General features: G+C 46.5%; 1 protein-coding gene and 1 long non-coding RNA gene across 2 annotated transcripts in view; both read left to right on the top strand.

Moving 5' to 3' along the window:
- The first annotated feature begins 366 nt into the window (after positions 1–366).
- On the top strand, positions 367–6,415 carry LOC129345748 (uncharacterized). The gene is made up of 2 exons (XR_008598605.1): positions 367–576; positions 5,575–6,415. It is a non-coding gene; the product is annotated as an uncharacterized LOC129345748 (long non-coding RNA).
- Positions 6,416–7,135: 720 nt separating this feature from the next.
- The window catches only part of RGMA (repulsive guidance molecule BMP co-receptor a), a 36,101-nt gene continuing 15,768 nt past the window's right edge, over positions 7,136–27,468 (top strand). Inside the window, exons 1-2 of the mRNA XM_055002291.1 lie at positions 7,136–7,167; positions 8,327–8,607. Of these exons, the coding sequence (XP_054858266.1) occupies positions 7,136–7,167; positions 8,327–8,607 (313 nt within the window). The remainder of the gene's footprint in view (positions 7,168–8,326; positions 8,608–27,468) is intronic.

Genomic DNA, 27,468 nt, shown 5'->3' with positions numbered 1-27,468 from the left:
CCAAACCCCTCTCTAGAAAAAATCTCAGCATAGAGAAGAGGTTTGTTTCTCTGTGTGTGTGTGTGAGGGGAGGCGGTTAACAGACGAGGATTCTGGGCAAGAGAGTTTGTTACTAGTGCACAAGAGCATCCTCTTTTGTGAAGAGTTGGGGGGGCTGTTATTGAACAGGCATCAGAAATCCTTGCCCCCCCTTCCTCCTCCAGGCTGGCTGCCTCCCACCACCCCCAGCCCCTTCTCTCCCACCAACCCACCCCTCCATTGACACAGGAAGAGCGCCTCAAGGAGCAGAATTCTGCCCAGCCCTGCCTCGCCCGGCTTCTGGCGCTGCGTCCACACCGCGAAGCGAAGCGCTTTCGCCCCCCGCGCTTTGCAGCGATGCAGCCAGAGAGGCGAGCCGGGCTTCGCTTTCCGCAGCTGCTCTGAAGGGGAGGGGGCGTCGGACGCTGGGAAGAGGGGGAAGGGGGGAGCGCCGCCGCGGACAAGCCAGCCCCCCCTTTCTCCCGATCCAGGCAGCCCTTGCAACTGCCTCCCGCCAGCTCCTCTCCCCCAGGTGCAAACGCTGATGCAGTCGCTCAGGTAAGTCCCCCCACCGGGGGGGGGGTCTTGTCTTTGCAGCAATGCTCCAGCTAAGAGGGGAGGAGGTCGGGGGGGGGGGCTGGGTGCAACTTTTGCAATTGCAGCACACCCGCGGAAGGCGCTGGCTTGCAACCCTGCGTGGAATTGCGCTTCCCTCCTTGCGCCTCCCTGCCGGACTTCGGATTCTCCCCCAGCCCGTTTACACGGAGAACCTGTTGAGGACCCCTCGCTTTGCGTTTTGCTTTTGCTTTTTTTTTTTTTGCTTCTTTTTTTTGCTGGCAGTTTTATCCCCTCTTCCTTGGGCGTTAACCCCATGCCGGTAGGATTTACTTCCGAGTAAACGTGCATAGGCTTGCGTGATTCCACTTTGGACCAGCACCGGATCGCGTTCCAACAGACTCCTCTTCGCCCAGTCTTTTTTTTTTTTTGCGTGTTTACTCGGAAGTAAGTCGCAGGGTTTCAGCTGTATTTACTCCCGAGTCGGCGTGCAAAGGATTACGGGGCGGCTGCCTCTTTTCGAAGCGAGACCGAAGCTCGGGCATGCTTCCCTGGGAGTAAGCTCCGTTTCATTCGGCGCGCTTTACTTCGAAGTAGACGTGCAGAAGAGCGGGCTTTAAGGCTCTTTGTACTAGGTACTATTACTGGGAAGTAATCCCTACTGAACTCGTTAGGGGGTTACTTCGGAGTAAAACGTGCATACTAGAATCAGGTCGTGCAGGCAGTAGTCCCAAGCATGCATTCTCTCAAGCAAAATCTTCATTTCAGTGGATCGCGTGTGGGATCGCAACCTTAAGCACGCACTCTTATTATTATTATTATTATTATTATTATTATTATTATTATTATTATTATTATTCCTGGATCTTTTCCTCCACCCTCTCCAATGTGCTTCGCTGTGCATGCAAAACGCAAGAATTCAACAGATTCCTCTCTTTCGGAGAGAAAAATAACAGGGGGGGGGGCTGTTTTGTTTTCTGACAAATCTCTTTTTCTGGCCCTCCTTCCCTCTAAATTATTTGCTAAATTGATAGAGCTTGATCTCCCATACTAAATGTCACAGACCATCTGCCTGTCCTTACACCCTGAATACACATTCAGACATGCAAGCCTTATTCATTCAGTGGGTCTTACTGCTTCAATCAAACAGAACCCTGTAAGGTGTGGTTAGGCATGCTTCTCCCCCCCCCCCCAAACTCCACCCCGCTCTTGTGTAGGAGAGTATTGCTATATGCTTTTTAATTTTTCAGATTTTTTTTCTCCTTCTGTTCTCATAATATTATGGAAAGAAAGGTACACCGTGATTTATTGCCAATACAAGAGGTACTGGGGCTCAAGAGCTGCGTGAGAGCCTTGCTCTTTTCTTTGGACGGCTGCTTCTCTGAAGAATTGAGTTGTGACTCACAAAAACTTACACCCTACCACAATTTTTGTTAGTTTTATAGGTGCCGTTGAACTCTGTCTCCATAATTCTGTCACTCAGAAGTGGCTGTGTTTAACTGATAGTGGCTCTGTGCCTTTAAAGAGGGGCGTGGCTACAGATTTTAGGGGCGAGGCTACAGAAGAAAGGTGGAGCTAAGGGCCAAAGATTTCCCCAATCTTTACTATATAGATATACTATATATATACATGATGGAATGTCCCCATCATCTAGCAGTGTACGGAATTGCAAAATCCAGCCCAATTAAATTTCTTAAAAAATATTTTTAAAAGATATGACTGGTTAATCTGAGGAGGGTTTTTTTTTTGTAATGCTGTGTCAAGTTAAAAAACCATACTAGGCTGCTATCCAACAGATGATGGAAGACAATTTTTCCCAGACAATTTTTATGTGAATTGCCTTTTGCTTTGCAGGAAAATAGGGTTGCCAATTGACTTTCGGAGACAACCTGGTCTACTCTTATATCTCAGTCCCAAAGTATCAGCATGTGACGTTTTTCCTCCCTTGGAGGAAAGCTCTATCACCTGTTGATGTGTGGAATCAAGTGAAAGGGTCAGTATTGTGTAGTGGTTAGAGTGCTGAGCTACGATCTGGGAGAGCCAGGGGCAAATTCCTACTCTGCCAAGATGCTTGTTGGGTGCCAGGCATACACTCGCAGCCTAATCTACCTTGCAGGGTTGCTGTTGTGAGGATAAAACAGAGGCAGGGAGAACAATGTATGCTGTTTTAGATCCCCATTGGGAAGGGGGTATAAATGAATGCATAAATAAATTGCTAAAAGCCATCCAAGTCCATGCAATCCGACAGTCAAATCTCTTCTGGGAAGCAAGGTATACTACCCCTCAGGGCTTTTTTTCTGGGAAAAGAGGTGGTGGAACTCAGTGGTGGAACTCAAGACCACACAATGACATCACTTTGGGTCAGCTGGAACAAGGGGGCAGTTTTTTAAAGTTTAAATCACCCGCGGCAAAAATGGTCACATGGCCGGTGGCCACCGCCCCCTGATCTCCAGACAGAGGGGAGTTTAGATTGCCCTCCACGCTGCTCGGTGGAGCGGAGGGCAATCTAAACTCCCCTCTGTCTGGAGATCAGGGGGCAGGGCCACCAGCCATGTGACCATTTTAAAGAGGTGCCGGAACTCCGTTCCACCACATTCCCGCTGAAAAAAAGCCCTGCTACCCCTGTATATGGAGGTTCTGTTTTATCTATCATCACCTCATTGCAGTTGCCGCAGTGAGATTTTTACATGAATGTATACAGATGCCTCACTATTATTATTATTTTTTTTGCACGTTTCAGTCTCTCTTCTTTCCTTAATCAAACCATACTGTTATGTTTTGCTTGCCAGACAGATGCACTTGTTTGTGGTTCTGGGCCAGAAGGAGATGAAAGTTTGGTGTTGTTTAGATGTGATTCTTGATTGCTGCCTGTTGAAGTAATTGCAGTCCAATTGCTTCGAGGTGGAATCAATTTCCCTAAATTGAGCTTTTAATGGGAAGCTTGCAAAGGGGCTGTTATGTCATGTGGTTTAAGGAGGCAGCGCTCGGTTGCATGTAGAGGCTTCACGGGTCTCCCCCCCACCCCACCGCCCCCAACCACGGAGTAGGAAAAACAGCGCCATCTGCCGGGAATTAGCAAGCTACAAGCTGTATATAATCTTGGGAGGAAAGGAGAAATGTGCCACGTAAATTTGTAATGTTTTTAATTTTCTTAACAAAGGGCTGCATGGGAACCGATCAACTAAATTAATTCAGATATTTGTTTTGTGGACTCTAAAAGCAAATAAGAAGCTATTATCTAAGCTTTGGATTAGGTTGCTCACCAGTTAGGGGTCTGGCAATCCAACCAAGTGAAAGGGGAGGTGTGCTGGTTACCAGCTGTGGGTTGAGAAATTCCTGGAGATTTTGTGCGTGGAGCTTGGGTAAGACACAGAGCTCAGCAGGGTATTTTGCCATAGAGTGCACCCTCCAAGATAGCTGTTTGCTCTAGGGGGACTGATTTCTGTTGTAATCCACAAAATAGTAAAGAGTCCAGTAGCACCTTTAAGACTAACCAATTTTATTGTCGCAAAAGCTTTCGAGAACCTCAGTTCTCAGTTGCATCTGACGAAGAGAACTGTGATTCTCGAAAGCTTATGCTACAATAAAATTGGTTAGTCTTAAAGGTGCTACTGGACTCTTTAGTATTTTGCAACTACAGACTAACATGGCTAACTCCTCTGGATTTGTTATAATCCGGAACATCTCCAGCTACCACCTGGAGGTTGGCAACCCGATTCCCATGATGCTCCTGTGATAGGCAGTTGCCATTTAATATGTATAGGGCAATGTGGGTGTCTTCCAGTTTTGGTACACACAATTGGAAACTTAGGCTTGGCACAAGTATGCATTTACACATACCACAGTTAGAAAACACATGCACTGTCCTATTCACATAAAATGATGTATCGTGCATCTGGGAAGATTGAAAAAGAAATCTGTGAAAAAATGTTTGCCGTTTTTCAAAAAAGAAAGATTCTGGCCAGTCTGAAAATAAAACCAGTATTTTTTCCTCATTGCACATATATGATTGTTGTTATAAAAAGGGGGTTACTCCAAGTTTTGTAGGCATTAAAAACTCCCCAACGTTCCTTCCTAGTCTTCAAATCCACCTTTAAACCCAACTGCCAATTGTTTTTTAGTGAACAGCAGAGGTGTGAAATGTGTGTAATTGGGGGTATGTTGCTCGGAGCTGATTCTGAGGGAACGATGAGGGCCGGTTCCCTGCAGAGAACAAAATACACAGAGGGAAGAATCGCAGCCAGCCCTCTGATGAATGGTTTAGAATACGGTCTGTGATGTGTGGCGTGTATACCTCGGTTTTTGCGATGTGTCTCCCACAGGAGGGGAGAGAGAAACACCATCTGCCAAACCGTGTTTACAACAGAGGCTTTGTTCTGCCCAAAATGTCTAGGCAGTATTGTGAGGAGTTTTCTCAAACAACCACGATCCTTTGACGGGTGGGGCGGCCCCCGCTGAGGAGGTTTGGGCCGTTGCTAGGGACAGTGTTGGCCAATGCTTTTGCTTTTGGGGGCCAGAAGTTCTAGTCATAACCTGGTTCCTTCCAGACTCGTGTCTGTCTGAGATTTGTCACAATCAAAGTCTCTGTTCATTACCTTTGTTGCTATGTTCCTTTTCATAGGGTTACCAACCTCAAGGTGAGGCCTGGAGTATTCCCAGAATTACAACTAGGCCCCAGACTACAGAGATCTGAAGGAGATGGCAGCTTCAAAGGGCGGACTTTATGGTATACCATAGAGTCTAGGAGAAAGACATCACATCTTTGCTGAGTTCCTGCCCTTCCCCAAACTCACAGAGCAATCCTAAGGAGAGTTACTTCAGTCTACGTCCATTGATTTCAATGGGTTGAGACTGGACTAACTCTCCTTAGGATTGCACTCTCAGTCTTCCCCAGGGGCTACTCAAAAGCTCCAGGAATTTCTGCAGCCAGAGCTGGCAACCCTAGTTTTCAATGATGTCACGCTAATTGCCGTTCCCTTTCTCTTCTTGAACCTCTTCCAGGACAGGAAGACAGAACTCCTTTAGCGTCTTTCAGTGCAAGTCTGAGATCCAAGCAGAGTTCAGCCGTCCTGGCTAGCTTGGGCAAATTCTGCTGCCCCATCCGCTCCATGCACAATGAGTTAGTTAGAAGCTGTTCATTTAAGTCCGGAGCTCTGATCTCCTAGTGTCATGAGATCAGAGCTCCCAGCTGCACCCTGCAACAGGCCCAGATGCCAACTCTGCCCAAATATCTGCCCAGAAAATACGATCACAGGACCCAATAGCATCAACTACACAATCTCTGGCTCTTATAACCGCTCATCCTCCAATGTGATAAATGCCCTCATGTGCCAACAATACCCCTTTGCTCTGTACGTCGGACAAACCAGCCAACCTCTGTGCAAAAGAATAAATGGACACAAATCTGACACCAAAAATGGCAATATCCAGAAACCAGTAGGAGAACAATCTACCAGGATACTCCATCAAGGACTTAGAGGTCATCATCATATTTCAACAGAAACATTTCAAACGCAAAATCCAATGGGCAGCTGCTGAATTGGAATTCATATGTAAATTTGACTCAGTGAGACTTGGATTGAATAGAGATGGATGGTGATCTCATTATCAGAAGTAACTGCCTTTCAGGCATTCCGTTCAGATTCAGCCATGGAGTGGAGGGGTCACGCCCAGCCAGGATTGTGCAGTCCACCTCTTTCATGACTTTTGCAACTTATTTGCATCTACTTCCCCCTCCCCTCACCACTCTGGCCAGTTTCTTCATACCCTCCATGCATCTAATGAAGAAAGCTGAGGTTCTCAAAAGTTTATGCTACAATAAAGTTGGTTAGTCTTAAAGGTGCTACTGGACTCTTACTATTTCCCAACTGCACTGTGCAACTTCTTCCAAGGCAGGAGGAAACAATTGGTTTTAGGAGGTATGCAAACTAGAGTTTGTCGATTCTGATCCTTCGATGGCTCGCTACAAACTGGGAGCCAATTGTCTCACCCTGCATAGGAGGCTATCACATTTCCTGTTATACTGTTCACATTTTTTTTAATCCCATCCTACCTCTGGAGAGTATGGGAAGGCAGCATGGTATATTCCAATCTAGTCAGATCTTGGAAGCTAGCAAGGTCAGTACTTGGGTGGGGGACCCACCAAGGAACACTCTGCACGGGAAGGCAAGGGCAAATCACCTCTGCTTCTCACTTGCCCTGAAAACCTCGTGATGGGGTCTAAGTTGGTTGTGACTTGATGTTATATATATACATATATACCTCTGAAGAGCTCAAGATCCTCTGCTCCGTGCTTCCAACAACTCAGCAAGGTGGGCTAAGCAGAGACCATGTTCGATGCTCCCAGTGATTTAAAAATAATAAATTCAGCCACGTGAAGTCCGATTCAGGAAAAGGGGATTTAATTTTCCTCTGTGCCAAATGGCACAGGAGGAGACTTTTAAAAATGTCCTGAGGCAATCAGACCCTCTACGTGTCTGAAAATCAAGTTTAAAAATCACTGGGAACTTTGAACAGGACATGCCCAGTTTAATCCCAAGAAAGAAGGACTTCATGAGTGAGTATGGATTTGAGTTGGGGTCTGCCTCATCGGAGGTACGAACCATTACACTCTGCCGCCTGAAATAAGTGTTGAAGTAGGTAAAATAAGGGTCTTGTTTGATATTACAGTGATATTTCCTCTAAAGTTCAAACTATTTAGACTGGGCCAGGAGGAGGGGAGGGGGATGGAGAAAAACGAAGCTACAGAAGTTAACAAAACAATATTTTTGCCATAGCCTAAAGCTAAGCAAACTTGATGCAGGGAGAATTTCTGTGGGGAAGAGTTCCACAAACAAAGTGCCACCTCGGAAAACACCCTCCCTCAAGTGTCTGCACCCACTGATCTTCTAAAGTTTGTCAGTGCCATCTTGCTTCCTTTACTGCCATGAAAAGACTCAGGCCATTTGTTACTTTTGTTCACTGAATAGCCCTCATAGCTCCACGGAACCTCCATGTCCAGGGACAGTATACCTATGTAGACCTAAAGCATCACTGTTACCAGCATATTTCTTCTCAGAATCATAGAGCTGAAAGGGACCTCCAGGGTCATCTAGTCCAACCCCCTGCACAATGCAGGAAATTCACAACTACCTCTGCCCCGCACTCCCAGAGACCCCCTCCTCCATGTTCAGGGAATGTCAAAACACCAGGATCCCTAGCCAAACTGGCCTGGGGAAAATTGCACAGCCAGATGCTTGGCGGCATCTGGTTATTCACCACCAGAAACAGAATACTGGATCCTTGGCTGGATACGGCAGTGTAGTTCTTGCGTTAGGTTCATACGTTTGACCGGAGGAATCCACTACGTAGAAAAGATGAAGGCTTGTGGCCCAGGGGACAGCCGCCTCTCAAGCTTCCTAGCCACTGCGGATGGCAGAGGCCGCATTTGGCCGTGGGGCTCCAGTTGCCGACCCCCTGCCTTCCACTCTGTAACCTTTTTGTGCTTTCTTCTGCTCTGGCTCTATAGCTTGAGCGTCTGGAATCCAGCTGTAACCAACCCCTCCTTCCTTTCCCAACCCCTTTACGTTCCTGTAACCAGATCCGTGCCTTGGCTCTGCAGGCGGAACCTTGCTCCTGAATGGCCAAGCAAGGAGAAGCTCCCTGGGCATTGGAAGGAACCAGGAGATGATTGATGGCTGGGGCTGTTTTCTATAGAGAGGACGCGGGTGGAATTCGGTGTGTGTATTCAGAACCCTGTCGGGCTTCCCTGAAGTCGGGTCCCTCTTGTTTTCTGTCTGCTTTTGTTGATTTTTTTTGTTTTGAATTGTTTTGCCTTTCACGTCTCCTCTTTCTTGCAATTGATTTTACTTTCTCTCCTTCCTCTGACCCTTTTTCTTCTTTCTCTCTCTCTGTCTGTTGAAAACAACTCTTATTTTAGGGAGAGGATAGTGGTTAGAGGCGAAGCTGGATGGATGGGTATGGGGAAAGGGGCAAGAACGGAAGCCCTGGGACTGATCCAAACCCTCTTTCTCTCTCTCTGCATCTTCCCGACAGGTAAGACGCACAGTTCTCTTGAATTATTATTAATGTTATTATTATATCTGTTGCTTTCTTCCATTTTTACACCTTTCAGGGAGCCACCATCTGGGTTCCTTCTCCCCCCCCCCCCCGCCAGTGAGCCTCTTGTTTATTCCTGGCCCCCCAAGTGGTGCTCGCCTTCCCAAAGGTGAATCTTGCACACGGATCCCACCTTTTTTGGCACATTTCTCTTCCCACTCATTTGTCAGCTGCAGCCAGATGATGTCTTTGGCTTAGATGCCAGAAGAATCAAGGCAAATAGATCCACTCCAGAAGCACCGAGACCGGCCTATTGGTGGCATAGAAAAGATTTTATTGACCAGTCTGTAGGTTTGGGCTATGTATAGTGAGATCTGTTTTCCTGTCACTGTGACAGGCCAGGGGAAGTTGAGCTGGGAGAAAAGGCTGAGCGACCTAGAACCTTAGCAGCCATGAAGAGGGAAATGAGGACTACGTTTATTATCGTCGAATAAAAACTTCTGGCTTATTTTTCATTTAGACTTTTCAGCAGGCAGATAAGTTCCCCGTTCTTTCCACAACTTCTCTTGAGCTTGTAAACTTTTAGGAGAGGAGGGGAATCCAGGTGTGTCTTCTACATTTTTGAAGAGAACTCCAGATGTGTTAGTCTGGCGGCAAAGGAAAACAGGAGTCCAGCAGTCCTCGAGAGACAGTGCTGTAATGAATAGTGTTAGTCTAAAAGGTGTCACCAGAGTCCGGTTTTACTTTGGGGAAGAGTTCTTGAACCCTATAGAGGTGCTTGAATATGTTGCCTGTCTGTGCTGTATCTGCAACATAAAAAAACAGGTCCAACTCCATATTTTATGGCAGGAGGGGGAGTAGGCACGGAAGAAATCTTTTGACACATGGCCTCCTTTCCTCAGAGAAGCATGTTGGCAGATATGTTTCTCCTGCCGTAACCTGCCCTTTCTTTTGCTGTCTCTCCCTCATTTGGTTTGAGCGCAAAGAAGGGTGCCAAATATTGCTTTCTCTAGTCACCTATTTCAATGCAAAAAGGAGGGTGGGGGATCGTCTGAAAATACATATATATTTTATCCCCTTTCCTCCTCTGAACAGCCCTGCTCAATCTCTCTCTCAATTCATCTGCACCCGAGCAAACTTTTCTCTGCTAATTTTTACATCCTTCATCCCAGTTTTCTTTCTTTCTCCTACACCCCACCTCGCTTCAAGCCCTAAGTTTGTTTTTATGGTGTCAGGAAAAAAAAGAAGAGAATTTTCAGAATCACAGCTGAAAACGCCATCTGTTTCCAATGAATTCCCCCCATTGCTTTTCACAATGTTTCTGGCGGATTCTTGCTTGCAAATTCCTTCAAGCTCTGAGGGCTTGTTTTTGTTGGGGGAGGGGAAAGTAACTTCACACAGGGCGAGTTGTTCCTTCCAAAACTCTCCAATTTCTTTACCTCTGCTTCTCCACTCCCCTTCATTTGAGGCAGAAGGAGGAGTAGAAGAAAAGATTAATGCGCTAGGAGGTTAAATCTCCTAATGTGAGTGTGCGTGATGAGAGCTTCTCTCTCTCTCTTTTGGCACAACTGTTTGTCTTTGCAAAGTGTGAAATGATCACGCCAAGGAGAGAACTCTATTTAAAGAGGGAGGGGGGAAATGATTTCATGTTTGCTGTGGTCAAGCATGCACGCATTCAGTCTCCCCAGCCCTCCACACATGGAAAGCATTCTGAGGAAATGTTTCAGCAAGTTTTCACACGTTTACTTGCAAAATTTCCCTATCACCTCAATGTAGCTTTGCTGGGAAGGTCCTATCAGATCCGATAAGTTGCTGGATTTCTTTTTATATGAGGCCCACTTTCTCACCTTGTTAGGAAGAACTTTATATTAGATCTGGGATGTGCTCATGTGTGTTGGAGTCTTTATTCTCCTCCTTAGCAACTGGTGTGTAATAACCAAGTTTAGGGGGCTTAAAGTGGGGTAATATCCAGCTCCCTGCTTGTGTGGAAACTTCAGGTCGTGGGTCTTGTGAACTTCAGTTGCCCCTACTTCTTGCAATCTCTCCAAACACACCTCTTAACTCAAGGGACAGGAATTGTGATATAATTTTTTTTACTACGCAGTTCTTCTCTAAATCCATTTGCGAAGTCTTAAGTGACGTCCCCTTGGGTTAAGACCATTAGAGTTTTGCTGGATTAGACCAAGATCCGACATCCAGTGTCCAGTTCTGGCCACATAAATGCTTCTTGGAGTTCACAGGCAATGTATAAAGGCGATGACCTTGATTTTTGTCAAAAGCATCTGTTATTTAGAGGTACATGCGGGTTGCATTGAACATGGAGGTTCTGTAACCAGCAGCCATTGGAAGACTTATTCTCCATAAAGTTGTCCATTTCTTTTTTAAAAGCCATCTAGGCTACTAGCCAACATCCTATCCAGCATCAGCATATTCCAGATAATTCTATATTATATAGAGATGCACCTATTTTGGTCCGTGCTGAGCTGATTGGATGAGTGAAGGCCAATTCTAGTGTTATAAGAGGGAGAGAGGAAGGTTCATTTCTTTACAAACTGTACAGATTTTTAAAAACTAAAAACATTCCCCTCCTCATCTTTTTCTCCAAATTAACAATCCCATAGACCCTTTTGCCTCCTTTCCCAGGTTCAATAGAATTTGCTCCCAAAGAAATATGCTTTGTTTTGTGTTCTAATCTTAACTGTTTGATCCCATGCGTGTTTCCTCAGAGGTTAATCCCACTGAATTCAATGGGACTTTCACACATAAGAAAGGCCATAATACATAAAGTTGCCTTCCTCATGCATAAGAAAGTCTCCGTGCCACAAAAGACTCCCTTTCCTTGTGTCTTTAGTACGTTGTATCTCTGGATGAGGAGTTAAACTCTGCCGAACATGGGTTTCACCAATCTGGGGGACGCTCCAAGCTTTGCGTCACCCTGCATTCATTAGGCAGGCAGAATTGAAGCTTCTCAGGGCCAAGCTACACATGACGAATGACACTTGAATGGCAAGTGGATTGAGTGGAGGGCAAGTGAACAGGGAGAAATACACTTGCCATTCAAGTGTCATTCGTCATGTGTAGCTTGGCCCTCAGTTCTGACATAAATTTGGACTCTGTCTGGAGTCACATTAATGGTGCAAGGTGGATTGTTCTCAGTTGAGAGGCAAACGAGGAGAGTTTTCTCTCAGGCCTCACACACCAAAGCGGGAGAAGCAGGAAGGAAAGATGTTACTTACCTTGGGAGGCAAATCCGTGATTTTCTTTGAGGTCCCTGAGATGTATCTAGTGGGGTGTGAGCTGAGCTTAGCAGTGGAGAAGGGCAACCAGAGCTGCATGTTAGAGAGTAGAAGTGGTTAGAGTGCCGGACAGCCTACTTCAAAGGGTTGTTATGAGGATAAAATAGAGGGGAGGCAAACAATGTCAGATGCGTTCTGTCCTCACTGAGGAGAAAGGCAGAGTATCAATAAAGTAACTAAAATAAATGAACGTAGGAGTAATAGCTGCATGGCATAGAATCCAAGCTATGTCTTCTGTTCCCCTTTGAAGAAAACAGAAGGGGGGGATCTTAAATCCAATCTTGTTGGGTCCATAAAGGATCAGAGAGAGCATCACACCTCACGTCTGGTCTTGTTTCACAGGGGAAAACAGGCAATGATATTGCCGCGTACCGTATTTCACAGAGTTTGTTATGTTCAGTACACAATTGGAAAGCATTTGTGCATGCTGGAAAAACACAACCGAACTGATTACTGTCTAAGGTTGTGAGCCAGTGCTGTTGAAGTAGGTTGGAGTTCTGCTGCTTAGAACCGTTGGATACCTTCCAGAGAAAGCCTGGCCTTCACAACCGCCTATGAAATCTAAAATAATAATAATAATAATATTCCCATTGAAGGAACTTGAGTTCTTCTCTATGGTGGGCCCTTTCTTGTTCAGTGCAGGGGTCCGCAAAGATAGAAGGGTCTCTCAGTTTGGCCTTCCATGATTTGCTGCAGGCATTTCCCCTCAGCCACAGGTTGGGAGCAGCTCTCCAATCCGTCCAGAGCGTGTAGTTAATCCTAGATAAGAAGTTGCCTATTGGAAGCTCTTTTTTATCAGATAAGTTGATAAATGGCTTTTGTCTCTAAGCCGGATGTCGATGTGATCTCCGAGGCTAAACTGAAATTTAGAGAAGGGGGGGCTAGAGGTAGCTCTGGACATCTCCTAAGCTCTTAAAGAGGCAGTGTTTAGCTTGAGAGAGCCAGAGAGATGGCAAAATGACAGAGGAGGAGAACAGTTTTGACTCTGGTGTATTGTGATAGGTTGGGGAGTAAGACCTTGGCAGACGCGAGGTGTTCATTGTTAGCGCAGATTGCAGGCTGTTGTTTCAGTCTTTTAGAACAAATCTCAGAACGTCTGTTGGGGAAGATCTTTCATTTCATTCGAACTCAGATTAGAGTTAAAACGTAGCCTCCATGTTCAGAGGCCGTATACACCTCAGTACCAGATACTGGGAGCAAAAATGTTTCCATCCAGTCCTACTCGCAGCTGGCGGTGCAGGGAAAAGCTTGGCCTAGACCCAACAGGACTTTTCTTATGTTTTTGTTGGGTTAGTAGCACGGGTAGCATAAACCGTGGGGAAGAAGGGTACGTTTATGTGAAATGGAGACACCAGAATTAGTAGTCCTAATTGCATTCTTATGGGGCAGTGTGCTTTAAAGATGTCAACTGGATCACTGCAAGGCAGCTATGCAGCATACAGAATGGTATGTCATTTGCTGCAACTCCCGGCATAAGGCTAAAATGCCAAATTCAGCGGCACAGGAAGTTTTCTGGGAAGCCATAACTGTCCTGAGCCGTAGAGGGCTACCTTGTGGAAAACAAGCACACACGTATGAGTGGTGCACCCCTTCGCCACACCCTCTGTTCCTGTGTATACCTCTTGTGTGACCGGATTGGTGAAAGATGATACCCCTTACAGCCAGAGATTGCCGGACCTTCCTCTAGCAGGAAAAGCACAGAGGATTCTTAAGCTGGCATGCCACCAAAATACCCCATTTTCTTATTCATAGGTCTTGCCAACAGACCTGAAGAAAAGTGTCATGCACCTTTAATAGAGGCTTAATATTTGGAAGGGGGTAGGTGACGCTTTTCATCTCATGGAGATAAACAGCGTCACCTGGTAACTAACATCTTGTTAAGCTTCTGTTGAAGGGACAGGGCTTTTTTTTTTCCTCCAGGCAGTTGGCAACCTTATTTGTTAACCAAATTCTTACTGGGGCCAGCAGAGTTCTGTGTGAAGTGGACTGAAGGCATTACCCATGCCAGCATAAACCCAGAAGTCAGCTGTTGACCAGATGTGTGGCTGTGCGCATACCCCTGTGTGCTCGGCTGCACCTCACTGTTGGTGGTGCTGAAATGGCATGATCTTTGGTAAGAATGCTGTGTTCGTGGTTGCACACAGCCTGGCAAAGTGTTGCCACCTTGCTCTGACCACTCTGCATTATCTGCACGTAGACCTCCATTTTCTGCATTCATTTTTTTGAATTTTTGCTGTAAAAAAAGCAAGATGTTCCACCCCACCACATTTTCAGCCTTTTTACCAGGCCTGCTACCAAATTTCCCAGCTCCGTTTTTTCATCTCAAAAAGCCCTTCCAGTTTTTTGCTTCTCCCTCTGTGCCCGTTATTTTCACTGTATTACTTCCTTGCCCTCACTTCCTGCCCCTTAAATGTATAAGAATCTTAGCATGATGGGCACTTGGGTTGCAAATGAATGGCATTGAAACAATGTTGAAAGTAAACATGGCTGAAAAGAAACCAACCAACCGGGAATGTCAGTAACGAAAATGGGTGAAGTGAGAAAGCTCACAGTGCCATCCAGGGCTTTTTTTCTGGGAAAAGAGGTGGTGGAACTCAGTGGTGGAACTCAAGACCGCACAATGATGTCACTTTGGGTCAGCTGGAATGGGGGGGGGGAGTTTTTTAAAGTTTAAATTGTCCTTGGCGAAAATGGTCACATGACCGGTGCCCAAGGACAATCTAAACTCCCCTCTCTCTGGAGATCAGGGGGCAGGGCCACCAGCCATGTGACCATTTTTAAGAGGTGGTGGAACGCCATTCCACTGCGTTCCCGTTGAAAAAAAGCCCTGGTACCATTAAATAAAAATAGAAACGGGAAAAGGGCAGATTCGTATGTCCTATGTCTGCATAACCACCACCATGCATGACCTTCTCGACTCTTTCTTTCTAGAGAGGGACTAGAAGTAGACGAGCACGGGATGAAATTTTGTGTGCAATCCTAAGAAGAGTTACTCCAAAGTAACTCTTCTTAGGATTGCACTGTTTGTGTGAAATAGTGATTGAATGCACCCTGACTGCACCCGTCCTTCCTCTTTCACATCATCTCCCCCTTTTCCTTGGCTCATATAAAAGCAAAGCTTGACGGTGGTTAATGTGGAGATTCCAGGCTGAAAGGGTGTCTTGGGAGGGGGGAGGGTGTCATAAAGCCATTGTGGTTAGACAGGATCACAATAAAATAATCAAAAGTGTTACTCTGAGCCCCGTGGCGCAGAGTGGTAAGCAGCAGTACTGCAGTCCAAGCTCTGCTCACGACCTCAGTTCAATCCTAGTGGAGGCCGAGTTCAAGTAGTTGGCTCAAGGTTGACTCAGCCTTCCATCCTTCCAAGGTCAGTAAAATGAGTACCCAGTTTCCTGGGGGTAAAGTGTAGATGGCTGGGGAAGGCAATGGCAAACCACCCTATAAAAAGTCTGCCAAGAAAACGTCATGATGTGACTCCCCCCATGGGTCAGTAATGACTCGGTGCATGCACAGGGGACTACCTTTACCTTTTACTCTGGTTGATCTCACCAGGTTCTGCTTTGAATGGGGTAGAGCCCCTGCCTTGCGTTCCTGGGATTCAAGCTTTTCCGGGAGAAAATAGCCCATCCCTTTTTCTGATATAGATCCCCACGTAACCTGTAAATTTTCTCCATATCCTCTGGCGGCTGTAGAAACTTTCAAGCATATGGAATATCCCAGATTCGATCCTGGCATTTCTAGTTTGGAGGGAGCAGGAAAGGAGAAGCCCTCTCCCAGCTTGCGATCCTGGAGAAATGCTGCCTCCTAGTCGGTGTAGACAGGGTTAGAGCTATCCGTGCCCTTACAGTGGCCGCTGCTTATAAAATTATGGACTAGGACTTTGGAGAGTGCACCGCCACAGGAGATTCACTCATTATACGTTCCATTTTTCAAGTTTAGTTTATGTACTGCTGATAGCCAAAGGCCGTTGTAATCTTAACATGAGAAAAAGAAACCGACAGAAATTACAAATGACTGATAAAGTGTGTGGGAAGAGTTTGGGGAGGAGGAAAGCCCAGAATAGCAATAGGCAGGGCTTTTTTTCAGCAGGAACGCGGGGGAACGGAGTTCCGGCACCTCTTGAAAATGGTCACATGGCCGGTGGCCCCGCCCCCTGATCTCCAGACAGAGGGGAGGTGAGATTGCCCTCTGCGCCACAGAGGACAATCTAAACTCCCCTCTGTCTGGAGACCAGGGAGCGGGGCCACCGCCCATGTGACTATTTTTGCCAAGGGCAATTTAAACTTTAACCCCCCCCCCTTGTTCCAGCTGATCAAAGTGATATCATCGTGTGGTCCTGAGTTCCACTGTTGAGTTCCATCACCTCTTTCCCCCCCAAAAAAGCCCTGGCAATAGGGGGTGCAAATGGGGTCAGGATATATTAACAAGATCCAGAATCGCATCTGGGAGAGCCGGGTCCAAATCCACAATCTGCCATGGAAGCCCGTTGGGAGACCCTTTGACCAGTCACGCTCTCCGCCTAGCTTAATTCGCAGGGTTGTTGCTGTGAGGATAAAATGGAAGAGGGAAGCCCACTGTTGTAAGCTGCTTTGACTCCTTATTGAGGAGAAAAGCAAGGTATAAATAGCTAAATAAATAAACATGGCCTGAGGAAAGGGGGACGAGACCCCAGGATGGAGGGGGAGGGAACGTGGCCCTGTCACAGCAGAGTTGACCTTCCCTGCCCATCTACATAATGAGTACTGAGTCCCCTTTTTTTCTTTCATGAGGACTGACTAGGCTTGTAAAAAAGTTTTTAAAGGCTCTGCAACCTGCAATTGTCAAATATTGTAATTAAGAGTGGAAATCCCAGAAGGCAGCCATGGCTTTTCTTTTTTTTCCCCCAGAAACATGGGCTATAAAAATAGTAATGGGTGTTTGATTGAAGCCTTAACCATTTTTTCACACCAGAGTTGGCATCGGGTTATACACACTTGTCCTTCCTCTCTCTCTCTCTCTCTCTTTCTCTCTCTCTCTCTCTCTCTCTCTGTCTCTCGGGGTTTCCATGTTGTCTCCTGCTGTGAAAGTCGTCACCGCTGGCCAGGTCTAAACCAAGCAGTGGCCCACTAGGAATCTTCCCAGTAAATTAAAGGACTGGTTCATCTAGCCCAATGCTGGAAGACAGTGCCAGAGTGTGTCTGTGCATTTGTGGTTGCATGCCATTGTGTCCAGGGCAAAGCCAGACACCTTTCCTTTGATGAATTAATGGAACGGTTAGTGTGCAAATGCAAGATAGGGCACAGAAGATGGTTCCTTTATTTTTTAGCTTCATTTTATTTCACTTCCCTTTTTCCTTGATGGGGACCCAAAGCAGCTCACGTTGTTCTCTTCTCTTCCATCACAACAACCCTGTGAGGTAGGCTAGGCTAAGTGTGCGTGACTAGCCCAAGGTGATCCAGAGAGCTTCTGTGGCAGAGTGGGGATCTGAACCTGCGTCTCCCAGATACTAGTCCAACACTAACCACTACAACATGCTGGCTTCCTATGCCTTTGCGCAGCTTCTTATTACAGAGTACTCGAACGTTACTGTATCTGACTGACAGGTCCATCCTCTCCAATGTTCTGCTTTCCAACAGTTGTGTGCCCTGGCAAGCTCACAAATCCTAAGTGGGATAGTTTTTTCTTGCTGTTGGTTCCTACGATGCAGTATTCCATGGTAGACTGCACCTGCTCATGGTGGATAAATGTAGGTATCTTGGCTGAAAATGACTTGGCAGATTGAGGTCCATGGCATCATTGGCTCTATCATTGTTTCCCCAGCTGATGCTGGATGACTGGAATTTTATAAGTAAGGCACAAAACAATGGCTTCTCCTGTTTCTTTGTACAGTAAATCATTAACTTGTGGGACTCACTGCCGCATGATGAGCCGGTGGCCATTAACACAGGTGGCTTGAAAAGGGGATTAGACAAATTTGTGGAGGAGGAGGAGAAGTCTATAAACAGCAAATAGCCACAATGGCTAAATGGAACCTCAATGTTTACAAGCACTCTACCTTTGAATACCAGTTGCAAGGGAACAATGATGAGGGGTTGTCCTCTGTACCCCTTCTTGGGTATGTGGTTGGCCAGTTTGGGAAACAGGATGATGGACTCGATGGGCCTTGGTCTGATCCACCAGAGCTTTTCTTACATTCTTTGGCAATGAAATAAGTGCATGCCCCCCCCCACAGATCAGCTCTTTGTCTAGACTCTCCCCCCACCCCCCAGTCTTAACTCCTTTCCTTATCTCAGTATTTCCTTGTTAGCAGCAACCAGTGGTGTGAATTGATAGGGGAAGAGAAAGAAAGGGCTGAGACTGAATAACAAAATGGATAGAAATAGATTTTCTCTCTTTGAATGTAAGCCGAAAAAGAAAACCTAAAACAGCCCCTTGCCTATTCACCTGTGGCGAGTGAAGAATCCTCTCTAGGCAACCAGATGGCAGAGAAAACGTACAGAAATGGCTGCTTTCCTCCTCCTTCCCTTTTGTCTTCCAATGACTAACACAGCTGTGTTGGGACAGGTGGGCTGGTATTTAAAAAAACCTGTGGACTAGTAACTTACATGAGCTGTTGGCGAGGCTGTGTTGCTGTTTTTTTAATCCAGTTTGGCACAGGGAAGGAGATCCTGGCCCGTCTGCTAGGCCTACCTGTAAACAAGTCTTTTCAAGAGCTCTGTGGCTTGGGCTTGTCCAGCCTGCTCAAGGAACAAAGTGTGATGTCAGATTGTTGATTAATTCTGCTGATTAATCAATTGAGGCTCCCAGCCCTGCTTAAATATGACAGTTATGAATGCAGTCTCTATTTTTTTTCCTTCTTTTTTTCTTCCACCTTGACTTCTTCCCCCTCCCTCAAAGGCAGCGAGTTTGGAAGATCTTGTAACATTTCCAAAAAAAAAAAATGTTCCATCTTAGCTCCTGTCAGTTTATCCTTTCCTTTATTTAAAGCTCGCTTGACTCTAGGTCTGAAGCTTAAATCACAAAATTATATCAATTAACAAGTTTAAAACGTCATAAAATTGTAGAAACATCATAATTCAGAGTCGGCGTAGAACATTCAAAGAGAAAATATCCCAATAAGATAAACATAGTGGGAAATGATAAAATAAGATTGGATAAAAATTTGTCTTAATACTAAAATCTCTAAACTCATGGGTGAGTTTTATCTTAAAGCCTTTTGTGAGTTTATCAAGGGAGTGGAATGAACGAGGAGGTGGAATGAATGAACGAGGAGGTGGAATGAAAGGGTTTCCAGGCCAGGAATTCTGTAAATGGTTCTCCATAAAGGATTTGCCTGTCCATTGGGCTGTCTGTACAGACCCTGGGAGATAAAAGCAGAGCTATTGTAATTACTTTTATCCGTGGGCTGCAGGGACTGCTCTTTGCTGATTCTCCACACCCATTATGGGAAACATCGACACCTCCAACTGCGATGCTGCAACCTTTTGGCAGGATCTCAACTGCATGCCTGGGTCTGATCCCAGAGTTACGTGCCTGAGGCTCTTTGCCTGTGTTCCTTTCAGGTTGGAATGGGTGTGAAAGGGACGGGGAGGGAGAAGAGCGCACAGGCAGGCCGTTGCATTTCGCCCAGCAATCCCAGGACAGGGAATTCCAACTAGGGCATTCTGTGCTTTGCCAAAGGGAAGGCAAAGGAAGAAACTGGAACTGAAGGAAGAAGGACTCTTGTTATTGTTTCCTAGCAAAATGCCCACCCTTATGACCAGGGGGGGGGGGAGAAGTGTGTGTAAGCAAGTTTGTTTCCTGCAAAGGGGGGGGGCATTGTTGTACATGCATGTATACTGTAGTACCCTCACTATGCTGCAAGAGCGGTAAGGACTAAGGAGCCCCCCCATATCAAGGGCAGGGGGCTGGTTTGCAGACCTATTGCAGCTCATGGCAGACTTATCCCCAACTCCTCTGGTGAAGGATGAACACCTTTAATTCTCTTATGTGGATAGGGTTGCCAGCGCCAAGTTGGGAAATTCCTGGAGATCTAGGGGGTGAAACCTGGAGAAAGTGGGGTCTGGGGAGGGAAAGGACCTTGGCATGGCATACTTCCATACAGCCCACCCTCCAAAGTAGCCATTTTCTCCAGGTGAACTGATCTCTGTGGCCTGGAGACCGGTTGTAATTCCAGGGGATCTCCAGCCACTACCTGGAGGCTGGCAACCCTATATGTGGGAAAAGGCAAGGGGCGGGGGAGAAGCAATCAAGCAACCGCATTAGTGGTGAGTAGGGCTGCTAATACTGGATAGGAAAATTCCTGGCGATTTGGAGGTGGAGCCCAGAGAAGGCGGAGTTTGGGGAGGGGAGGAGCTTCAGCAGAGTATATGTCAGAGTCCACCCTCCAAAGCAGCCATTTTCTTTAGGGGAACTGATCTCAGTTGCAAGTCTGGGAGATCTTCACGTCCCACTTGGAGATTGGCAACTATAGGAATAAGAGCTAGCCCAACTCCTTGCCCTTTGCATGGCCTCAGTGGCCCCAGCAGTGGGGCCATCAAGGGTGGGGCCTCTCTGCATAGCCACCCCACTTTCCTAGCTTCTCTTTCTTGGTCACACTTGAGTGTGATGGAATGTCAGGAACTTTTTTTCTTTACGTAATAACATTTCTGCAGGCCTCTATTCATTTTTATTTGCTTAGTTTGTCTCCCACTTTTCTCACCGAGACTCAAGGCAGATTACAAAATTTAACCATGCAATCGGAACGGCGTAAGACACTATAATAAGATTGGGTTGCAGAGTTAGAAAACAATGCGACACGAAGCGTATAAGATGTGGCATAGGAAAAATGCAAAAACTGGATTACAATGCAGTGAAAACAAGAAACGCATACGTAGTCGGAGGAGGCAATGTTCGCCGGGAAGGGTAGTTTAAAAAGACAGAGCTGGCGGCAGGGCAAAGGCAAACCCCCACCCTCAAGTCCCTCTCAATACCACTAAGCAAGAACACAATACGAGCCAGAAGCCCGGCTTCCTAGCCAAACAGATCCTAGCTACCAATTCTAGACCACTCACAACACTGGGCCTAACATTTACGTGTCACGCTAAAGTACCCAATACAGACCACATCGACTTCCCAAGCTTTGGGGGGAGGCTACAGGAACCAAGCTCCTTCCTGTGCCAAGCCAGCTCCCCTCTCCTGGGCCGCATCTCCAGGCAGTCCCACGGCTCTTCCCTTTGTGAACCCCAAAGATGTACAGAGTTATGTCTATATGCTTGGGTCTCCATTCTGTGCGTTAAGAAAACCATCTCCACCCATCGCTGCTCCTCCTTGGCTCCCTCACCCCCAACCTGCTGTCGAGAAAAGTGAGCCACGAGAGCCCCTTCTCTACGTGGCCCCTTCACACTCTCCCACGGTGAGTTTTAAAGCTCCCTGCTGGTGCAGGGCCTTCAGAGCTTTGAACTCCAAGGGCATGGTATGCGGGCTGGCCTGTGACGTGTAGCCATATTTCAAACTGTCATAGTAGTGGTACTTGACGGGGTTTTGGTCTTGGTCCCGAGGAAAAGGCCAGAAGCCGTAGAGATGAATCCTGTTACAGAAGCGAGTCGCCAAGGTGTACATCAGCAGACCGGTGGTTGGGCGTTTGATGTAAACTTTGTTAGTCAGCCAATACCTACAAGAGAAGAGAAAACACAACATCATAGAGTCTCTCTACACAAGACATCTAACATGTGGAGAACACGTGTCGGGAGATGCAGTGTTAGCTGGGAAAGGTGGTTGAAAAGACAGAGCTGGTGGCAGGGCTTTGTGGAGCTGAGTGAAGGGGCTCTGAAAGGTCAGAAGGGAAACTTCAGCCCATTATAACCTCTCCGGGTCCAAGCCCGGCTCTGGCAGGCAGCTCCAGCCCATTTTCATTCCTTGCTGCCCTCTAGTTGTGATCCCATACAATTTTAGACTGGAAGGGTGAAATTGACAGAGCCTTGGAGGGGGGTGAAGATGAAATTAACAAACCCTCTGAGGCATGATCTCTGCTGGCACTGTCTTTTAAAACTACGCTTCCTGGCTAACATTGCATCTCCCTACACGGGACGAACACATGCCGAGGTGTCTCGTGTAGAGAGAGACTGAGACCCCCAGCAAATTACACATTGCACAATCAACAGATGGGGCATTTAATAAGCCATACAATACAGTATGTATGACAGAAATGTGAAAAGAAGCATACAATTCAAATACAGGAATACAGCGACGAAATATTGCTGAAACAAAACACGAGTAATTTCACATGACTTATTAAATGACATGAAAACTACTTAGTAAGATCATATCTACATCTACAGACTGTACCCAGTAGCATAGTCTACAGTCCCTACCCCTTTACCAAAGCACCTCTCTTTACAATTTGCTGTCCTCAGCACGGCCCTATTGCCTGAGTAAAGCCCTCCAGAATCATTCAGTTTTGCTTGGTTTGTGGGAAACTAGGAGAGAAGTTTTCCTGATTCTTCAGGCAGGAAATTCCATAGGTCCTGTTCAGGTGAGTGAAGCTGCCATGGTGGTGCATAGGAAGTCCTGCAGATACGAGGGGCCAAGGCCATGAAGGGCTTTGTATGTGATGGGCAAAACCTCAAACTGAGCCTGGTAACTGATGGGTAGCCGGTGGCGTGACAGCAGAATAGGAGTAATATACATGCTTTGCCTGGCTCCTGATCTCGCTCTGTTTTTCCAACACAGTGGGGGATATGAGATGGATGGTAACTCTTCCACACCTGTGGAATTTCATTTGCCTTGGTTGGATATATCCCTGTTGGGCTGTGCATGGATTCAGTGGGTAAACCAAAGGGGCAGCAAGGGGGGAGGTGGTTCTTCAGCACTCACCCCACTGAATTAGATGGGTCCCAAAGGTTTGTGGTGGGCAATGTTCTAAGATCTGTCCTCTAGTTTGGGGGTTGAGGCTGGATCCAAAGAAGGGATACTAAGGAACTAAGGGCACAAATCCTAAAAAAAGTTTATTTGGAACTAAGGGCCAAGCTACAAGTGACGAATGACACTTGAACGGCAAGTGTATTTCTCCCTGTTCACTTGCCCTCCACTCAATCCACTTGCTGTTCAAGTGTCATTCATCACTTGTAGCTTGGCCCTAAGTCCTCTTTGATGCAGTGGAAGTGACTTCTAGAAAAATTTTTCTTAGGGTTACAGCCTTGGTTGCTTGAGGACTGTTGACATGCCAGGTATTTTGTGGACTTGAGAATTGCAGGCCAAATAAATGACTGAGGAAATAGAGAAATAGAGGCAGTCTTAGAGAAGTGTATCTGCTGTGATTTCGAATTTCAGATTTCATTCCGCTTTGCCAGTCCTGGTTCTGTTTTCACTATTAAAAGGCACGAAGGAGTATAGCCCTTTAAAAAGGGGAAGGGAGCACGGGGTGGGGGGTGTCTACAATGTAAAAAAGATCATTTTTCAATCCTCGGTTTATGATTTCACTTCTTAGAAACACTTCTGTTCCCAAGGCTTTGAAGTTCACCTTTTGCAAACTTTGCTTCTAATTCTCCAAGCAGACGTTCGTTCCAGAGGGGCAGTTTAGGGGGCCCACCTTGCTTCTGAGCTTGCCGGGATTTGATTGATGGTTTTTTGGTTGTGCCCTGCATGAGAGGTGGTAGGAGGAGAAAGCAGCGGCGGTGAGTGGGAGGGGGACAATGTTTCGTTGCAGAAGGAGGAACTTAGCTCTCATCTGGCCATCTTAGGGGGGCAATTCCAATGCAATAATCTGGCTTTGGGAATGATTCCCACCAGGCTGTGTGTACATCCTTGGGGAACCCCCCCCCCCCCCAAGAATTAGCTTGTAGGCTCTGACCAATAAAGTTCATCTAGTCCAGTGATCTGGCCAGCCAGGTCCGTCCAGGAGGCAACATCAAGGGAAAACCTTGGCCTGGTGGCCGTTCAGGGCAGCTGGTTGGCCACCGGATGGAACAGAATGCTGGACTAGATGGAACAGTCACCGGGCTCTTGAGCCACAAAGGCATTAGCCCCACTCCCTTCTTTGATCTCCATCACCTGGTGTCCAGAGCAATACTGCCTTGATCCATGGAAGTTCCACCGGCTAATCTCTCTTGATAGATCTATCAAAAGTACATGGAGAGTAACAGCATCATGAGAAAAGAGCAAGAGTCCAGTTGCTCCTATAAGACTATCAAAATTTGTGGTAGGGTATGAGCTTTCGTGAGTCACAGCTCCCTTCTTCAGAAGGGATCTACCATCATGAGAGAGACGGAAGCTGCTTCTGGCTGGAAAACTGGGGGGGGGGGCACCACTCGAGTAAGCTCCTCGCCTTTGCAAACAAACATCCCACAAGGAGGGGGCTTAGCTCCTTCTTAAGGCCCAGTGGAGGTCCAGAATCAAGAGTGGGCCCTGTCCGGGCTGAATGAGCAGACAGAATTGTTGAGCACAAGGTTTTGTCGGGAACGGGGTTCAGGTTGCCAGCTGCAGTCTGGGACATTCCTGGAGGTTTGAGGGCAGTTCCTGTGGAAGAGGGGGAAATTTGGGGAGGGATTTCCTCTAGAATCTATGGTCTGCTATAGAGTTTGCCCTCCGAAGCTGTTGTTCTCTCCTGCTGAACTGATCTCTGAAGTCTGGAGATCAGTTATAATTCTGGAGGATCTCCAGGCCACATCTGGCGGTTGGCGATCCTAATTATGGGGTGGGTGGGAGTTTATGCTACTCAGTGCCTCATCCAGTTTAGAGCTGAATTGCATCATCCTTAGGACAGGGAGCTGTCATTTGATTGCATCCTTCGGTTTGTGGGTGAATTGACAGTTTGCAATCCTGAAAGAAGAAAAAACAGGTTGCATTGGACTCTTAAGATCGTTGCAGATAGGAGTGAGAGAGCGGAGTTCTTGAGACCTGTAGTACTTTCAGTTCAATTTGTTTTCAGGGACTCCAGGTGGCTTCATATCCAGGGACGTCCTGCCTGCAAAATGGAATATCTCTGGATTCCAAACTAGGGGTGTGAAAAGACCAGGCGGGGTACCTCTGGGACCTCCCTTATCTCTCTATCTTTTGGCAAACTTCAAGAAGCAGCATCTCAGCCGTACTACTAAACAGTGTAAGCGCCAAAGCTGGAATTTTACTTCTGAACCTTGATTATAAGATCCCAATTCATATGCATTTAATTGTAGTCAGGGGTTTTTTTCTGGGGAAAGAGGTGGTGGAACTCAGTGGGTTGCCCTTGGAGAAAATGGTAACATGGCTGGTGGCCCCGCCCCCTGATCTCCAGACAAAGAGGAGTTTAGATTGCCCTCCGCTAAACTCCCCTCTGTCTGGAGATCAGGGGGCGGGGCCACCGGCCATGTGACCATTTTCAAGAGGTTCCTGAACTCCGTTCCCCCGCGTTCCAGCTGAAAAAAAAGCCCTGATTGTAGTGGTTAAAGTGTTGGACTAGGATCTGAGAGACCCAGGTTCGAATCCCCACTCTGCCACAGAAGCTCTCTGGGTGACCTTGGGCCAGTCTCATTCTCTCAGCCTAACCTACTTCACAGGGTTGTTGTGAGAATAAGATGGAGGAGAGGAGAAGGCTGTAAGCCGTTTTGGGTTCCCATTGGGGAGAGAGGCAAGGTATAAATGAAGTAAATAAATAAATGCATTTCTGGTTCTTTACTGATAATTGCAGAATTGGGCTTGATAAAATTCTTGTTTCCTCTCCAAGAGTGCATATTAAAGGGGGTTTAGGGACAATCATTTTCTGTCTAAACACTGTGACTTCAGACCCTGACCTGGATAGCCCAGGTGAGCCTGATCTCGTCAGATCTCAGAAGCTAAGCAGGGTCAGCCTTGGTTAGCAATTGGATGGGAGACCTTCAATGAAGACCAGGGTTGCAGAGGCAGGCAATGGCAAACCACTTGTGTTAATCTCTTGCCATGAAAACCCTGCCAGGAGTCACCATAGGTCAGCTGTGACTTGAGGGCAATCCCCACCACTATGATTTCAGGCTATGCTTTGCTGTCAGTGAAGGGTTGCCCAAAGATGGAACTTCTTTACACTTCCTGGGGAAGTCACAGCCTCAAGAAACAGTTATGGTTCAGATAGGATGGTTCATAAAGGATGAATTCACATGCTATGAACGCTCAATGGAACATCCATGTTCAGGGGCAGTCTATCTCTGACTTGCAGCACCTTGGGCAGGACAAGCAACTGGACAGTCTGTCGGCTTCTGGGCTTCTCCAAGGTATCTGTCTGGCCACTGATGATGACGAATGTCAAAAGCAGGCAGATAACAAAAAGCATCTTATCCCAGTACAAAGAGAACCCGAAACAGCTTTCTTGACCCAATAGCTTCCAGCATATTTGACTCTAGAGTAAGCCTCTGTGTAAAAGCACTGCTACCCTTCACCAGTTAAGATCCAGAGCAGTTAGCCGTGTTAGTTTGTAGTTGCAATATCGTAAAGAGCCCAGTAGCACCTTTAAGACGAGTCAATTTATTTGTAGCATAAGCTTTTGAGAACCACGGCTCTCTTTGTCAAATGTATCTGATGAAGAGAGCTGTAGTTCTCAAAAGCTTATGCTACAAATAAGTTGGTCAGTCTTAAAGGTGCTACTGGGCTCTTTACTATTTCACCAGTTAAGGACTCTTTCCTGCAACTTTTTGCCATTCTTTAACCACCGCAGTTGTACACGAATTTTGGTCTAGGCTTCTGCGATTCTTATTTTTAATACCACAGCTCAGCCTTGGGTCATATAAAATCACAATGCAGAATGTCTCTGAGCATGTTCAGAGTGTCTTTATGGTGTCCTAGCATAACCAACCACAGCCAGCACAGGAAATTCTTAGAGATTTGGGGACAATGCCTGTCAAAGGGGGAATTTGGGGAGGGGTTTCACCTAGAATCTATGGTATACCATAGAGTCCGCTCTCTGACACTGGCATTTCCTCCAGGGGAACTGATCTCTATAGTCTGAAGATCACTTGTAATTCTGGGAGAACTCCTGGAGATTGGCAACCCATCAGCTATCACACATGTAGGAGCAGGATGTGGTTCGAAATACAAGAATCCAGTGAACAGACTTTGCTTGGGAATTTCCTGTTGAATAATTTTTTTATCATTATTTTGTCCTGAAACGAGTTCTCAATTTAAAAAAAAAAATTAAAATAGGCACATTTGCAGTTTTTGGTGTCATTCTTTGCTCAGCGTGAACAGTATAGAATCTCCCCCTCCTCATAAATAGTTCAGGGTGTCTCATAAATCTCTTCTTTCTCCCTTCCCCATAAAAACCCAGTATTGTAGGAATGCCGGCTTCGTTTTCACACATCCGCCTTCCCCCCTCTTGAAACCTGACCTTATTCTTTTGCACATGGAGGTAAATTTATTGGCCTATTTGATTCTTTCTCGCTTCCACCCTTGACGGCAAATTTCATTGTCTTTCTTTCCCCTTGGTTTCTCAAAGGCTGCCTCCCACCCTCTCCTTTTGTTCTTTTGCTGCCCAAGTCAAATCAGTTTTATGGGACCTTTTTCTTTTGTTATGCAAAAGAAGGCATGATAATCGCGCTATTCTTCCAGCAAAGATTTGCGCTCAATTAGCAGTTCAAAGGCAGAAGCTTAATGGCCTGTCAGT

This window comes from Eublepharis macularius, chromosome 18, assembly GCF_028583425.1.
Source record: "Eublepharis macularius isolate TG4126 chromosome 18, MPM_Emac_v1.0, whole genome shotgun sequence".
In the NCBI taxonomy this organism is placed as follows: Eukaryota; Metazoa; Chordata; class Lepidosauria; order Squamata; family Eublepharidae; genus Eublepharis; species Eublepharis macularius.
This window is presented reverse-complemented; position numbering and strand designations above follow the sequence as displayed.